Source organism: Triturus cristatus, chromosome 2_2, assembly GCF_964204655.1.
Source record: "Triturus cristatus chromosome 2_2, aTriCri1.1, whole genome shotgun sequence".
In the NCBI taxonomy this organism is placed as follows: domain Eukaryota; kingdom Metazoa; phylum Chordata; class Amphibia; order Caudata; family Salamandridae; genus Triturus; species Triturus cristatus.
The window spans coordinates 1,040,844,321-1,040,860,162 of NC_140582.1; the positions used below are offsets into that span (position 1 = coordinate 1,040,844,321).

The 15,842-nt window shown below is 50.3% G+C and overlaps 1 protein-coding gene across 2 annotated transcripts in view; it reads right to left on the reverse strand.

Annotated features, from left to right (window-relative positions):
* Positions 1–15,842, reverse strand: part of HTT (huntingtin) — a 2,065,683-nt gene that overhangs the window by 839,989 nt on the left and 1,209,852 nt on the right. For both annotated transcript variants that reach the window (XM_085642500.1, XM_085642499.1), the window contains one exon: positions 14,473–14,615. In XM_085642500.1, coding sequence (XP_085498626.1) covers positions 14,473–14,615 — 143 coding nt within the window. The remainder of the gene's footprint in view (positions 1–14,472; positions 14,616–15,842) is intronic.

Here is a 15,842-nt window from a genome sequence, read left to right on the forward strand (position 1 = left end):
TGAGCTAGAAGCCGTTCCCAGATATCTTTCGGGCTACTTTCATGGGCATCAATTCCCATCAATTGCTCCTGGCAGTATGTAGCATCTTATAGCCATGTAGTGACCTTAGGAACTCCCCTCCTCCTCCAGTGTTAGGCGACTTGCCGTTTAGCTAGTAGTAATAGCATGGCTATTAAACAACGTGAGGACGCGGGCAAATCTTTGACATATCCCAGAAGACTGGATAGCGGGGTAAAAGGGATCTCATGTCCCATTATTTGACTTCTTCACTTTAAGGGAGATTCCTTCTGGCTTTGATGCAGGCTGAATCCTTGGTGAGACGGAGGATGAATGGGCACGGAGTTGCAGAACTTGAAGACGCACAGGGACGAAGATGCAGCAGGAATCTTACCACCGAAAGCGGTCTTCTCATTGGGGATGGCTCAAAGAACAGCAGAGTTCCAGTGTTCATCAGCAGTGAACTCTGGAACAAGTGTCTTTGGACAGTCTTCAGATGACAGGCAGTCGGATCTTGAAGTTGTTGTCGAGACGAATCTGAGGACCCACCCTACGGGGAGCCCCTGAATAACCCTAAAAAGATAAGGACCTCTTCTGTGGTGACCTGCCTGTCAGCGCGGGTCAGGGTCGCTAATCAGCTGGCCTAGCCAGTCAGATGCTCCCAAAGGCCAAGATTCAACATGGCAGAATCAAGTGGCCACCTGGGAGAGCTCTAGGCACCTCCCTAGGGAGAGCTCTGGGCACCACCCAATGGAGCACAGGGAGGTGGACACTCCCCTGCTCTTAGTGTAGTTTTGTGCCAGAGTGGGAGCTGAAGGGTCCTGAACTGATTTATGCAAGGAGGGCACCAAATGTGCCCTTCAATACAGTCTGGTGGCCATTGAAAGCACTCCCACCATACCTCATTCTAACGAAGAGGTGGTCCCACATCTCCTTTGCAAGAAATCCTTTGTTCAGCTTCCCCTGCCCGAGTTAAGCTTATCAGCAGGGTGAAAGAACACTGTCTAGGGTGGGCAGCAGTGTGGGCTGGCAGGCAGACCCTGTAAGCCTACACAGGTAGGGTTGGGGGAGGGGGTCACAGTACAAGGTATCATGCAACTAACACTGGAATCGATGTAGTTGCATGATTGCAACATGTTTGATACCAAACATGACCAGGTTTGGGACAGCTATTATGTAGCTGGACATCTCTTCTTTCCAGTGTTCCGCACTTACAAAGCCCAGAAAATGGAGTCCGGGATTTGTAGGGGTACCTCTGCTCGTGCAGGGGTACCCACAATCTTAGAACCATGCACCCTGAAAGAAGGGCCTACTATAGGGTTAACTTATAGGATAAAAGTATAGAAGACCGGAATGTAAGGAGAACCTTATATGCAAAGTGAAAGGTGCAAGCAATAGCAGCTCTGCAGACACAGTCTCCGTGGGCTCCCAAGGGTGGCATAATACATGATGCAGCCCATAGGAGACCCCTGGTGTACCAATCTCCTGGGTACCATATACTAGGGACTTACAATGGTACCCCTGTATGCCATTTGTGGGGTGTACAAAGTACTTACTATAGAATTTAGAAGAGAAAGCCTGCCACTGGGGTCATGGTTAGCAGAATCCCAGTGATGTCAAAACACACTGACACCAGGCAAAAAGTGGGAGTATCTATACCAGAAAGATCCTACTTTTCTACTCACTGCCTTGCAGCTCCCCGGACCGACCGACGTTGCAGATGACCAGGAAGAGGTACTCATGCTCTGGAAGGTCAGATCGGTCTCAACAGCGAGTGTGAAGAAACTAGGACCAATCGGAGCCATGCAGCACCAATCCCCGGGTATCGGACACCTTGCACTAAACAGCAACTGGGAGTTGCATCAGGATTCCCATCGCACCATGACCGAGCAACTGCCAAGGGACGTCAGAATCACTGAGACCCACTTCATGAGTGGCCCAGTTGTCCTGATTTTGCCCTGCCAGCTGTTGGTCACTAACCATGAAGATCACCTTTGCGCATAAAGCCCAGCCAACATAACCACTCTGAATCCGAGCCGCCCGGTCTGGGCACCAAAGAACCAGCTGTGGACCCTTGCGAAACAAGCCCCAAATTGGGAGTTCTCCAACTTGTCCCACAGTCCCCCTTCACAGCCTGTTGTCAGGTGGCCCCCTTCTCCCTAGTGCATACAGCTACCAACCGCACCTGCTAAACCCGGGTAGTTACAGAAAAACTGCTGGTAGTAATTTGTACCTTACCATTATGCATATATGATTCTTCTTTCCATAGGATTGCATTGTGAAATATTTACTTACTTACCTGTAAAAATTGATAACAAAAACAGTACTTACTTGTTAACAAAGTTCTTGGTTTTACAACATATATAAAAAGAAGTGTTATTTTTCTAATTTGGTCTCGGATTTATTCTTTGAGTGTGTGTCTTATTTATTGCCTCCGAGTACAACAAATGCTTACCACTACGCTCTGATAAGCCAAAATGCTCGCTCACACTACCAGTAAAAAGAGTGTTAGTACTATCTACTTTAGCCTCTGTAAACCATTTGGGGATCCACTGGACTCTCTACACAGTGCATGTCTTTTTAGCGCACTATATAGAAAGCTAGCTCCCTACAGCGGTGGTGGCGGGCAATCATCCTGTTCACAGGAGCCCCTGTGCTGGGTTTGGACCAGGTTCCCAGAAGGACTTCCGTGATGGTTTTGTTGAATGGGAGCAACGGTTCCGACAAAGAAGTTCCTAGCTGTAGCACCTCTGTCAAGATGTTAGTCTTGATCGCCACTCTGGGGAGCTGAAGGTCAAGGACCTCAGCTGCACTGTGCACCATCATTGCATAAGAAGTACCCTCTTCCGTAGCTACAGTAGGAGGAGAAACCATGCCAGTGTCAGGGGAGATATCCAGACCACCAGCTTCACCGAATTCCTCATACCAGTCCTTTTCCTCATAAGGTTGGTCTTCTAAAGGGTCCCCTTCCAGCATCTTCCAATCCTAGCCCTCCAAAATAAGGTTCCAGAAATGACCTAGGACCTGTTGATCCCGTCGGCACCGCAATCGGCATCGATCAATGCCGTTCTGAGTCATTTGGAATCAGAATTGGGCTGGTGTCGTCGGTAGGCGCAGGAAGCATTTGCATCGAGACCGGTAGCGAGGAAGGTCGCAGTGGTACGAGAGGTATCGGTCCAGATCAATCTCTGCATCCATTGGAGGCAATCAGCACCAGAGCTGCTGGCCCGGAAACCAAAAGGCCAACCCCTGCCCCGCATCTCTGTGGGGCCCAACGGCGCACCAGAGGGGTCAGGCAGCTCAAAAATTAGGCGCATTGCCTCATAAAATTCTTTAAGTTGAGCAGGGGTCCCTCCATTTCCTGGAAAAGCAGGGAGGCGCAAAGTTGGCCCAGACGCAGGATCTGGAGAATGAGGCCTTGAACGCTGATATTTATCTGTCTCATCGGCCAACGGACAGGGAGAAGTCAAAGAACGCTTCGACTTCTTGTGTTTTTTGTGCCTCTTACCTGAATGCCTCAATGATCTAGAAGGGGACTAGGGACTCTTGGAAAGGGACCTGAACCTTCCTCATGACCGGGACTGCTCTCTCTGAGGAGTCAGGTATGGCGTCCACTGTCAGACCGCAAGCAGCTTCTGGGACTGCTACCTCAAAGCCTTCGGTGCCATGGCCCAGCAGTAGGAGCACGACTTGGAGTCGTAGTCGCGCTCCAGATACCATAGGCAGACCAAATAGGGGTCAGTACCCCAGTCTTCCTAGAGGACATTCCGACACAGCAAAAAGCGGTCGAGAAAAGGTCATAAACCCCTGTCAAAAAGTGACCATGGGTAGCTCTCTTCACAGATCAGTGCTTGACTGGTGGGGAAACAAAAGAAAGGACGTCAGCGTGCATAGGTGGCACCTATATAGGTGATGTGGACATCACTTCATGCGCACGATGCAGACTACGTCATGCGGGGCTGATGGTGTGCAGGGGTATCGCTCGAAAAAAAAATCTTCTGGAGCCAGTCTGACACCTGGGAAATTCAAAGGTAAGGAATTTGTGCTAGATATTTCTATCAGATACACTTTGACAAAACATCAAAAATAGTTAGTCAAAAATTGATTAGGGGTAGCTTTTCCCGCATCTGCGCTGACTGGCGCGAAAAGCAAAGAACTGACATAAGAGCGCTGGGGTGGCACATATAGAGGCACCGTGCACATCACGTCCAGCGTGGACGATGTCAGGTGGAGCTGAATGATGCCACATACCAGCACGTAGGCATACTGCTCAAGAAACATTTCTGGATCCAGTCTGACCCCTGTGGATAATTCTAAGGTACGGAATCTGCAGCTAAAGGTCTCTATCAGATTGACTGATATTGCTGAGGGAACGGTCCTTCAGGAAAAGGCATCCCCAAAAAAGCAGCAGTCACTTTACTTAAAGCTCTGAAGCAATTTAAATGATTTCTCACTTTTAAAAGGCATATGCAAAGAGTGTACAGGTGCGTATCTTAAGAAGCCCAAAGCACTCACCCACAAATGATAGAGAATGAGAACTCGAGTACCCACTAACGGAACCACATTCACTAAAATTGGACCTTAAAGTCTGGTGCAGGAAGGGGAGTAGCATCAGAAAACATTTCAGAGAGATGTCAGAGAATAACTTAAACATGGCTATATGAAAAGACTTTACCTGCTCTGAACTAGAAGCAGAAGAGAGAAAACTCCTCTCTGACTTCAGTTCAGGCTTTACTAGGACCACAGCAGTGTTAGAAGATTAGTGTAGTCCTTCAACCAAAGTTTAGACTTTCAAAAATGGCTCTGTTAGTAGTATCTCTGATACAGAAAGTCGGGTCTCTTCTAGAGTGATAATGTTACTTAAAGACCATCTCCTAATGGTGAGAAGCCATGAACAACTTGGGGCTACTTCTGCTCATGGTCACGGCCCAGATGAACAAGTTACTTACCTTCGGTAATGCTTTTTTTGGTGGATACAGTATCTGCCAGTGGCTTCCTCACCTTATGAATACCCCCTGCGCCAGCATTCCGCAGCAATTTTTTCCTAGCTCTCCCATGTCGACGAGGACGTCACAATAGCACGGCTCCGCTCGCGACACCGTATGACGGAATCGGAGCCATAAGAGGACCTCATCGGCGTGCTGACGTCAGTTCCACCCATTTTTTCTGTGCCACCAAGGCAAACGGGCCGACCGACACATTTTCAAATGCATACATAGTATATCAAATATATACACATATATAAAGCCACAAAAATGCATAACCAATAAAGGCATAGATAAATAGCAACAGAATAAGCCTTTCTCATTATTAAAACATAAGCATGATTAAGACATATTAAAAAAACATTCCTGTCAAATAAATAAAACTTTTTTGTAGAAACAGGTGGGCAACGAGGAGGCGGGCGGGACAGTGAGGAATCCACAGGCAGATACTGTATCCACCAGAAAAAGTGTTACCGAAGGTAAGTAACTTGTTCTTCTGATGGATACTTCTGCCTGTGGATTTTTCACCTTATGAATAGATTCCCAAAGCCGTACCTCTCCTGGAGGAGGGTGTCCACCTGACTAGACCAACAAATCTTGCAAAACAGAATGAGCAAAATGGCCATCCCTCCTAACCTCAGAGTCCAAGCAGTAATGCTTTGCAAAGGTGTGGCGGGAGGCCCAAGTTGCTGCTTTACAAATATCAAGAACAGGAACACCTCTAGCCAAAGCAGAAGAAGTAGACTTAGCTCTGGTGGAATGAGCTCTGATATCTTCAGGCGGTTCCTTCTTGGCCAAGGCAGAGCAAAACTTAATGCACAAGATGATCCATCTGTAGAGCGTCCGCTTGTGCACAGCTCTACCCCTCATTCGTCTAATGTAAAGAGCTGACCGTCTAGTCTCTGATCTCTTGTCCGATCCAAATAAAAGCTGACAGCTCTCTTAGGATCCAAACGATGCAGTCTCTCTTCCTCCTTGGAAGGGTGAGGGGAAGGATAGAAGGTGGGTAAAGTAATGGACTGTCCCATATGAAAAGGGGTTGCCACCTTGGGAAGGAAAGCAGCCCTGGTCCTTAGAACCAACTTATCCGCATGAATGATCAAGAAAAGAGGTTTCGAACTAAGAACCTGAAGCTCACCTACCCTCCTGGCCGAGGTAATGGCAATCAAGAAAACCATTTTAAAAGAAAGAATTCGGGGGGGCGTGGTCAAGATGGCGCAGCAGTGAGACGTATTTAATTGAGCTCCTGCCCGCCGCCCGCCGTTTCACCGCATCTCCAGGCTGACAGCGACACCACAGAGCCCAGCGGGGCTCCGCTGACTGGCACCAACAACGAGACGCCCCTAGGGTGACCCTGTAGCCCCGGCCCTACGATCCAGCGGGCGCTGCCTCCTCGGGGCCTGCTCGCCTGCGCAACCTCTGCTCATGGGCACGCGCGGCGGTCAGGCCGTGCCGGCGGTGGTGGTGGTGGTGGTGGTGGTGGTCTCGGTAGCCAGGGACCCGCCCTTCCTCCCTGCCTAGGGGCGCTGCCCCCCAAAATTCATCCAGGCGGGCAGCCGCCGGAGCAGCGCGGGGAGAACTGCTGCCGACAACCCTGACGCAGCGGCGAGCGGCCTAGCGGGCCTGTGGATCTTCGGACTGGCGTGGTGGGCTGGTGGCCGGCGGGCCTTGGGGCTGGCGCTGCGGCTGGAGCGCGAGGAGGCAGCAGACTACATCGAGGCGGCCTGACCCCGGGTAAGGGACCGTCGAGAGGCCTGCACCAGCACCCGCCTTTGGCCCCCCGGACTCCGGGCTTGCTTCCCTGCTACTCCCCCCTACCTGAGCCGGCTCAGCCCCATGCCCTAACTGCACACACTGGTGCTGCGGAGGACTTCTCGGAGGCGCCCTGCTCTGCTCCTGCAGGACCCTGCCGCCCCTGAGCTGGACCTTTCTTGACACCGCCGAGCTCCGTCCACGGGGCCGAGCTGGTGCCCTTTGATCCCCCTCGCTCCCCCGCTGCAGGGTGCTGCACCTTCGACACCGCTGCGCAGGATAGGGAGCGAAGGAAGAAGACGCCTGAGAGGCACACTTGGGCGCCCCCTGCACCGCGCCCAGTGGGCCCCGTGGTGACTGGTGGACTGGCCGCGCGGCTGCCGGCCGGGACGGCGGATCTTGTATGTTGAAGCTCGGCTGCCGCCTCCTTCGCCCCTTGGAGCCCTCCTTGCCTGGCTACTGAATTGGGGACGTGGGCCCTGCACCTCCTTTGGCGAGTTCGGACCGCCGCTGCGGTGGGGCCCCTGGACCTTTTTGGAACCCTTCCTCCCTCGCATGGGGCGCTGAGTCGCTGTGGGGGTGCCTCCGTGATCGGGGGCGTCTCACCGGCTATCTGGCCCCCCTGGTCTTTTTTGGCGCTCCCCGGCCGGTCGGCCGACTGCTGCACTGGTGCTCATTGACCACAGATGGCCCCTACCAAAGCATCGAAAAGTAAGCCCCTGAAGGACATCTTTGGCCACTCCCACTCTATACCCAACATGGCTAGTGCCACTGTCGGCTGCCCCCCACTGGCCCCCGCGACGCCCACCGGCGGGGAACCGATCACCAAGGCCTTCCTTGAATCACTATTCGCCACTCTCCGCGACGACCTCCAGACAGTGAAGAAGGACCTTACCGCCGAAATAAAGGACATACGCTGTGACGTGGACAGTGTAGGTGAGAGGGAGGCGGCGCTGGAAGACCGCAGTGACCATACCGCAACGGAGCTCTCTGACCTCCAGCAGGATGTCGTGCGGATACACGAACAGCACCTGGACATCCAACTACACCTGGAGGATTTCGAGAACCGCCCCCGCAGGCACAACGTTCGCATTCGGGGAGTTGGCTACTCCGCAGCTACCGACAATCTGTTCACGTTCACGTTCACTAAAGACCTGTTCAACCACATCTTGGGTAACCCGCCTGGCACCGAAATCGTCCTTGACAGGGTGCACAGGGCGGGCCCACCTCGAGCGAACAATGCACCACCGGCCGACATCCTTGTCTGCGTTCATGACTTCAGAACGAAGGAGGCAATCCTCACTAAGGCGAGAGCGCAGCACCCCCTTCATTTCCAGGATCAATCGCCTCTGCTTTTCCAGGATCTATCCCCGATAACCCTACAGCGCCGCCGGCAATTTCACCCGGTGACGGACCATCACCGCCAGGCTGGGACCTCCTACTCCTGGGGCCATCCTTTCAGGCTCATATTTCGCCAAAAGGCAAACTGATCGAATCAAGGTCCCTGTCTGAGGCATGCCGCATCTTGGGGATTACCCCACCGAGTGAAGAGGATGAAGACCGCTCCAGGCGCATTCGGGACACGAGACCGCGCCGTCAGGGTGGAGGCGGCCTCGCGGGAGGCGACGAAACAGGCGGCCAGACAAAGCTGAAATTACCAGGGGACAACGAGCAGCCCTTGAGGCCACGATGGGAGCGTTAGCTGGGTCCCCCTCTGGGGCCTCCTGAGACATTTCGACAGTCTGTTCTCTTTGTTATGACTTTAAGGCGGGCGGTAGGTGGGACCGGAGCCTCCTCTTTCTGACCACGAAATGGACCCCATTACGGTGTTAATCTGGTCATCTAGCGATGACGGACTTCTAGAATAGGTTTCCTTTGTTTCTTCTCCTTTTCGTTTTCCTTTGGACTTATTCCGCTCTTATCACCGATATGTCGCTATTGCAGCGGTTCTCCGCTTCCAATGTCATACTGCCTTCACGGGGCAGACAGTCCTGTTTGTTTTGATTGAAATGTAATAAAAGATTTAAACCATAAAAGAAAGAAGCCTCAACAGGCAGGTATGAAGAGGCTCAAACGGAGAACACATTAAAAAGGTAAGAACGAGCTTCAAATCCCACTGAGGCATTATGAAAGGCATGGGAGGGAACTTATTTGTAAGACCCTTAATGAACCTCATGAAAATGGGGGACTTAAATTAAGACGGCTGGTCCAGCAAACATAGAAAAGCCGACAAATAGACCTTAACAGTGGCCACAGCACAACCTTGCTGTGCCAAATAAAGTGAAAACTCCAAAATATAAGACAAACGGGCCTTCAATGGGTCAATGTCTCTCTCTCCGCACCACCTAACAAATCTGGACCATCTGGAAGAGTACACAGACTTAGTGGAGTGTCGCCTGGACAATAAAATAACATCCACTATCTCTGGTGGGAGAGAGTGGAACGCAGGTTGCCCCGTTCAATCTCCAGGCATGAAGGTGCAGGCTCTCGAGGTGGGGGTGTAGAACCTGCCCCTATGACTGCGAGAGGAGGTCTGTCCTGAGAGAGAGACGGAGCGGAGGGTGCGATGAGAGGTGAAGTAGATCTGTGTACCACACCCTTCTTGGCCAGTCCGGGCTGATCAATATAACTTGGGCCCGGTCTTGGCGAATCTTCCTCAGAACCCGAGGGATCAAGGGTATGGGAGGAAACGTGTAAAGGAGTTGTGAGCTCCAATCCAATTGAAACACGTCCCCTAGTGCTCCCTGCATTGGAACACTGGAGACTACAGAACAACGAGCAGTGCGCGTTCTCGTGGGTGGCAAATAGGTCCAACCGAGGAGATCCCCACATCTGGAAGATGCGATGGACCACCTCCGGATGAAGCCGCGACTCGTGATCAGCCGAGTAATACTGAGTGAGATTGTCCGCACGAACATTCAGCATACCGGCTAGATGATTTGCAAACACACAAATCTGATGGTTCTGAGCCCAGGACCAGAGTCTCAGAGCCTCTCGACAGAGACGATACGACCCTACACCTCCCTGTTTGTTGATGTACCACATCGCGGTAGTGTTGTCCGTCAGGACCTGAACTGATTGACCGCGAAGGGAAGGAAGGAAAGCCTTTAGTGCCAAACGTATTGCCCACAATTCCAGAAGGTTTATGTAAAACAACCTTTCCTCTGGAGACCAAAGACCTTTGACCTCCAGATCCCCCATATGAGCACCCCACCCTAGAGTGGAGGCATCCGTGATCACCGTGGCTACCAGCGGAGGAGACGGTAAGGGATTTCCTTGAGACACGTTGCCCTGCACACTCCACCAAGTCAGCTCTGCAGCAGCTTCTCTGGAGATTCTGATCTTCTCCCCGAGATCTCCATTGTGCTGATACCACTGCCTGCGGAGGCACCACTGGAGTGCCCTCATGTGCCAGCGTGCATGACTGACCAACAGTATGCAGGAAGCGAACAGACCAAGCAGGCGAAGGACCTTCAGGACTGGAACAACCGCTCCATCGTGAAATAAAGGAATCATTTCCTGAATGTCGAGAATCCTCTGCGGAGGAGGGTATGCTCGACACACAGAAGTGTCCAGTATTGCCCCTATGAACAGGCTGTGCTGAGAAGACACCAGGTGAGATTTGGGTACATTTATCAAGAAACCCAATTTGAACAACAGATGAGTTCTCATCTGCAAGTGGTGCGATACCAACTCTGGAGACTCTGCTTTCAACAGCCAGTCGTCCAGGTAGGGGAAAACAGGAACCCCTGACCTTCTGAGATGAGCCGCTACCAACGCCATCACCTTTGTAAAGACTCGAGGTGCGAAAGTGAGACCGTACGGAAGAACCGCAAACTGATAATGTTGCGATCCTACCGTGAACCGGAGATACTTTCCGATGCGACCTCAGGATTGGAAGATAAAAATACGAATCCTGCAGATCGATGGACACATCCAGTCTTCCTGTTGCAGCGCAAGAAGAACCCGAGCCAAGGTCAACATTTTGAACTTCTCCTGTCTTGGGTAAAAGTTCAAAATCCCGAGGTCCAGGATTGGCCTTAAACGACCGTCCTTTCTGGGGATCAGGAAATACCGGGAGTAGCAACCCTGACCCCTTTCCTGCTCCGGAACCACCTCTATCGCACCTTTCTGTAGCAAGGTAAGAACCTCCTGCTGTAAAAGCAGTAAGTGGTCCTCTGAGCACCAACCCTGGTGAGGAGGGTAAGGAGGTGGATACTCCAAAAAGGGAAGGGACACCCGACCTCCAACCGGACCAACATGTTCTAAGATGGGGAATCTAGAACTACTTTCCTGTAGTACCAACGGTGGCGGAAGGGGAAGTAGAGGAAGAAGAGGAGGATTGCTGTCGAGCTGCTCCCCTGAGGCCTCTTTTATTTTCCCTCTGAACGACTTGTACAAGGGATTCTGCTGTTGCTGGCCCTGTTGAGATTGCTGGCGGCCACAAAAGGATGCAGATCTTCCAAAACCACGATACCGCTTGTAGCCGCACCCTCTGGACTGCACCTGGAGGCCCAGAGACCTTGCAGAAGCTCTGCTGTCTTTAAAACGCTCCAAGGCTGAGTCCGCCTTTGAACCAAAGAGTCTTGACCAATCAAAGTGCAAATCCAGCAGAGTCGCCTGAACATCAGGTGAGAAACCAGACGACTTGAGCCAAGCCTGTCTCTTTGCCACCATAGAGGACCCCATCACACGAGCCACAGAGTCAGCAGTGTCCAGACCCGATTGAATCACCTGACGGGCCGCAGCCTGAGAATCAGAAAGGACCTCCAAGAAATTATTTCGATCCTCCTCAGGCAACTTCGGAGCTAGTTGCATGACTGAGTCCAAAGCATGGATATACCTTCCAAGAAGACAGTTTGCATTAGTGGATTTAAGAGCCATACTTGCAGAAGAGAACGCCTTCTTTGCCGCCTGCTCCATTTTTTAGAATCCCTATCACCAAGAATGGTAGGGAAAGAACTAGAAGACTACTTCGCACAAGAAGCCTGGACAACCAAACTTTCCGGTGTAGGATGAGAGGACAAAAAAACTGGATCCCCAGGAGCAGGCCTGTACCTTCTAGAGATGGAACGAGAAAGAGCAGGAGCAGACAAAGGCTTCTGCCACACCTCCATTATCGGTTCCGTCAAAGCCTCAGTAAAGGGAAGCAACGGTTCAGAAGCTGTATTAAGAATTTCCGTAAGGATATTAGATTTCACCTCAGCTGAGGGAAGCTGCAGACCAAGCAAATCAGCCACCTTTCTTATGACCACATGATAAGGAGCAATGTCTTGCACAACCCCAGACCTCACAGATGGGAGATCATACTCAGGAGAAGTATCCAAGCCACTGGCCTCACGTAGGCCCTCAAACTCATCTATAGACTCAACAATCTCTCCTTCCTCCTCATCCTGTACATATCCTCCTCTTCAAGGAGCCTCTGCGCCTCTCTCCTAGAGCGTTGTTTAGGAATCGGCGGCGCCAAACGCAGCGCCAGTGAAGTCATCAACAACGTCGACAGAGGAGCCTCAGCTTCAAATCTCGATGTCGATCGAACTCGAGATGACTCAGCAGCCGAAGGAGTCCGAGGAGCAGGAGTGGAGGTCCTCGGCGCCGGGAAATGCCAAGCCGGAGTCGACAGCAAGAATAGCATAAAGGGTGCTTGAGGATAGAGTTGAGGAATACCCAAGTTAAAGGCCAAAGGACCCACGGGGCCCGAAGGCGCACCGGACGGAGCAGAGGCCCTGGCAAACATGCCAAACATCGCATTAAGAAAATGCATAGAGTCTGACCCAGGAGCAGGAAAAGCAGGATATGGATCCGTACCTTCCTGAGGTCGAACTGGAGGCTGCGGAGCCGGGGACGGCACCTGCACAGGTGAAGCCACCCGGCCTGGTGATGACCCCCCAGGCGTCGGAGACATCGCAGGAGCCAGAGATCCTTCATGCAGCGAAGAGCCTTTCAAAGCCGGAGACCCCGGAACCGGAGATGTAACCAGTGTCACCCGAGGAGATGGCGAAACAAAGACCTTTCTTCGAGGTCGCTCAGCCGGAGTCGGCGACCTCGAAGCCCTGGCTTTCGACGAACGGTGCCGAGAGCCATGTCTCCTCTTAGACTTCTTATGGCTTCTTGACCTCGATGTATGGAAAAACAATGACTTCGCCCTTTTATGACCCCTCTTCTCTTTTTTGGCTTTGGCCATAAATAGCTTAGCTTCACGCTCTTTAATGGCCTTAGGATTCATTTTCCTGCAGCTCTGGCATTCCTCGACGTCGTCGCCCGACGTTAAGCACCAGAGGCAATCGTAATCGACAAATGCCCGCCACACTCCCTTCAGGGTTTAAAACCAGAAAATGGAGAGCCCCTAGAAAAACCATTAAGCGTCGACGGCGCGGAAAAAAGGGAACTGACGTCAGCACGCCAACGTGGTCCTCTTATGGCTCCGATGACGTCATACGGGGTCGCGAGCGGAGCCGTGCTATGGTGACATGCTCGTCGATGTGGGAGAGCTAGGAAAGAATTTCCGTGGAATGCTGGCGCAGGGGGTATTCATAAGGTGAGGAATCCACAGGCAGAAGTATCCATCAGAAATCATATGCAGACTGCACACAAGTCTTTCTCAACATCCCATACAGCTCTCATAGGGGAAAAAACCAAAAACCATGCTCACTCCTCCATCACCCATGCAACTCTGAATGGGCCATTTGTTAGAGAAAAAGCATGGTGACTAAATCAACACAGGTGAGACAGTCTATGATAAAAAAAAATTACTCAACGTCACCTCAATAACAACAAAAAGATTTAAAAGGTGACAGACACATACATACAACACATATGTATACAAGTTTTATAAATACAGAAAAATGAGGAAGGTGTTTAGGAATTCTTGTTCAATGGAAACAGAAAAATGAACTGAGGTTAACATTATGCTGCAATCCAATACTGAATCTTGGAGCAGGCAGCTGCCTTCAAGTGACACAAGTCAAATACTTCACTAATGAGGCACCTGCCTGTTCAACTCTTGTTGTACATCTCTTCCTTTGTAAAAGGATAGTTTTTAAAAGGGTCTTTGAGCCCTGTCATGTGTAAGTATATTAAAACTCCAATTGGTTTCAGTGGCGGATTGCAGGGAATGGGAGTGGCGAGGCGGGGGGCGGGTTGGAAAAAACTAAAAAGAAAAGAAGTAAAACACTTACCTCAAATGGCAGTCATCTCTCCGTCGCGTTGCCCCTCTTCCTGAACCAGGAAGCACCCAGGCTCCCAATAGCCAATCACAATGCTGCAATGCAGTGTTGTGCTGATCTGAGCGGCTGGTTCGGCGCTCAGACTGGGACAGGGAGCCTGTGCATGTTCCTCAACAGGCTTACAGCCTGGTGAGGAAGATGCAAACTATGCATGACTCTTTGGCTGGCTGATGACAGCCGGCCAAACAATTATGCCTACTTATAGTGTGCAAACCACTCCTCCACCTGTGACGCCAGCCTCGCCTGCCCTAACCCAGCTTAGCAGAGGAATCGCCCTGATTAGTATAAACAGGGACTGAAACTGTTGTCTTTGGACAGACAGTGCTTAAAATATATTTTTCTAAAGACTTGTATCTCTTTTCTGAAAGGAATGTATTCGGGGACTATGCAAGTGTTGAATCTAGTCTAGGTTCATGAACTTAATGACGATCTCATCATGGAGAAACAATTTTTCCGAATGCCTTACCTTTTATATTTTACTTTACACTACGGTACAATGGATGTTAATATACCTGATTTGAAGATGTGTATTAAACACATGAGCAGTGTGCCCAACTGTTGGCAGTAGAATGTGTGTTGTTGCTCGCTCATATCCACCTTAAGCTGCTTGGTGCCAATATCTTCCAACAGAATCCCCACCAGCTGCAGCAGAAACCTTAAAAATGAGAAAGGCATTTTATTTAGTAAAACAATTATATGCTTCTCATGGATAGTGGAATGTACTGTAACATTTATTCTGTGGCAACCCCCCAAACCTCCAGAATATTTTTACAGGTAACGTGCCATACATAACAAGATTTTCCCATGACAGCATGACCGATTTTGGTAATACTGAAAATGACAGTGTTCTGCGTACACTTAATTTCAGTTTCTCTAAATATGCTTCCCAAAGAAGTGGCATGGGATACAAATTTGGCATTCCTCGTAGATCAAAGAATTTGCCAAGGAAGATGATGGCTCCCTGCCAATAAAAGAATAAGAGAATGCAGTTTTATAGCTTTTAAGAGTGCAATGGAGCAAAATTAAAGCACATTTGACCAGTTACTTGGGAAACACGAATCTGATGGAAGACGGCAGTATTATTTTGTTTTCACAAACACATTGAACCGATAGAAGCTACATACTGGATTTGTTAAGCATGAGAACAAGGTGCAGCTCTGCAGGACAGACCTTTAACAGGCTGCGGTGTAAGAGAAGCAGAACATGGAGCAGCACAAGGTGCACAGGGAATGGTGCAAGGAAAGACACTTTGAGCGCATAGGAACAGCGATAGGATACAAGGTGAAGCAGCACCTATTCCATCGAATTGAAGTACAGCAGTGCGTAGAGATGAGGAACCACATGAGTGCCAAGACACAGGCGCACATGTGTGCAAGCAGGCAGATGTTTCTAAGAAGAAAGACGTTAATGTTGACAGTAAATTACTGTGACCTTAGTTTATCAGAGTCTGAACATTAACAATGAATAGTGTTTTTGTATTAACTAGTGAGAGCATATAAACACGCTCACAACCATATACATATTTTTACAATAGGTTAACATCCTCTCCCATGAGTATAAATGGTGTTAGCTAAGACTGGATAGGTACACTGACTTGCAACAAGGGCACATTGCTTTGCAGAGCAGTTCCCTATTAGTGTTCTGGAGTCGAGCTGGTGCCTTTTCACTATGTTTGGAATGGGAAACTTTGCTAACAATCAATATGATGCCCTTCCAGTTAGGGATAAATCGGGGGGTTTCGCATGTCTGGCTTTTAAAGGCTTTTAAAATAGTACCAGTAGAGTTCTTATTGGCCCATTACTTCTATCTTCCTTTTTAAAGGTAGTAATTTCCTTTTGGACTGATGCACGATTTGAGCAAGGGTTGCATTTTCAAAACCTCC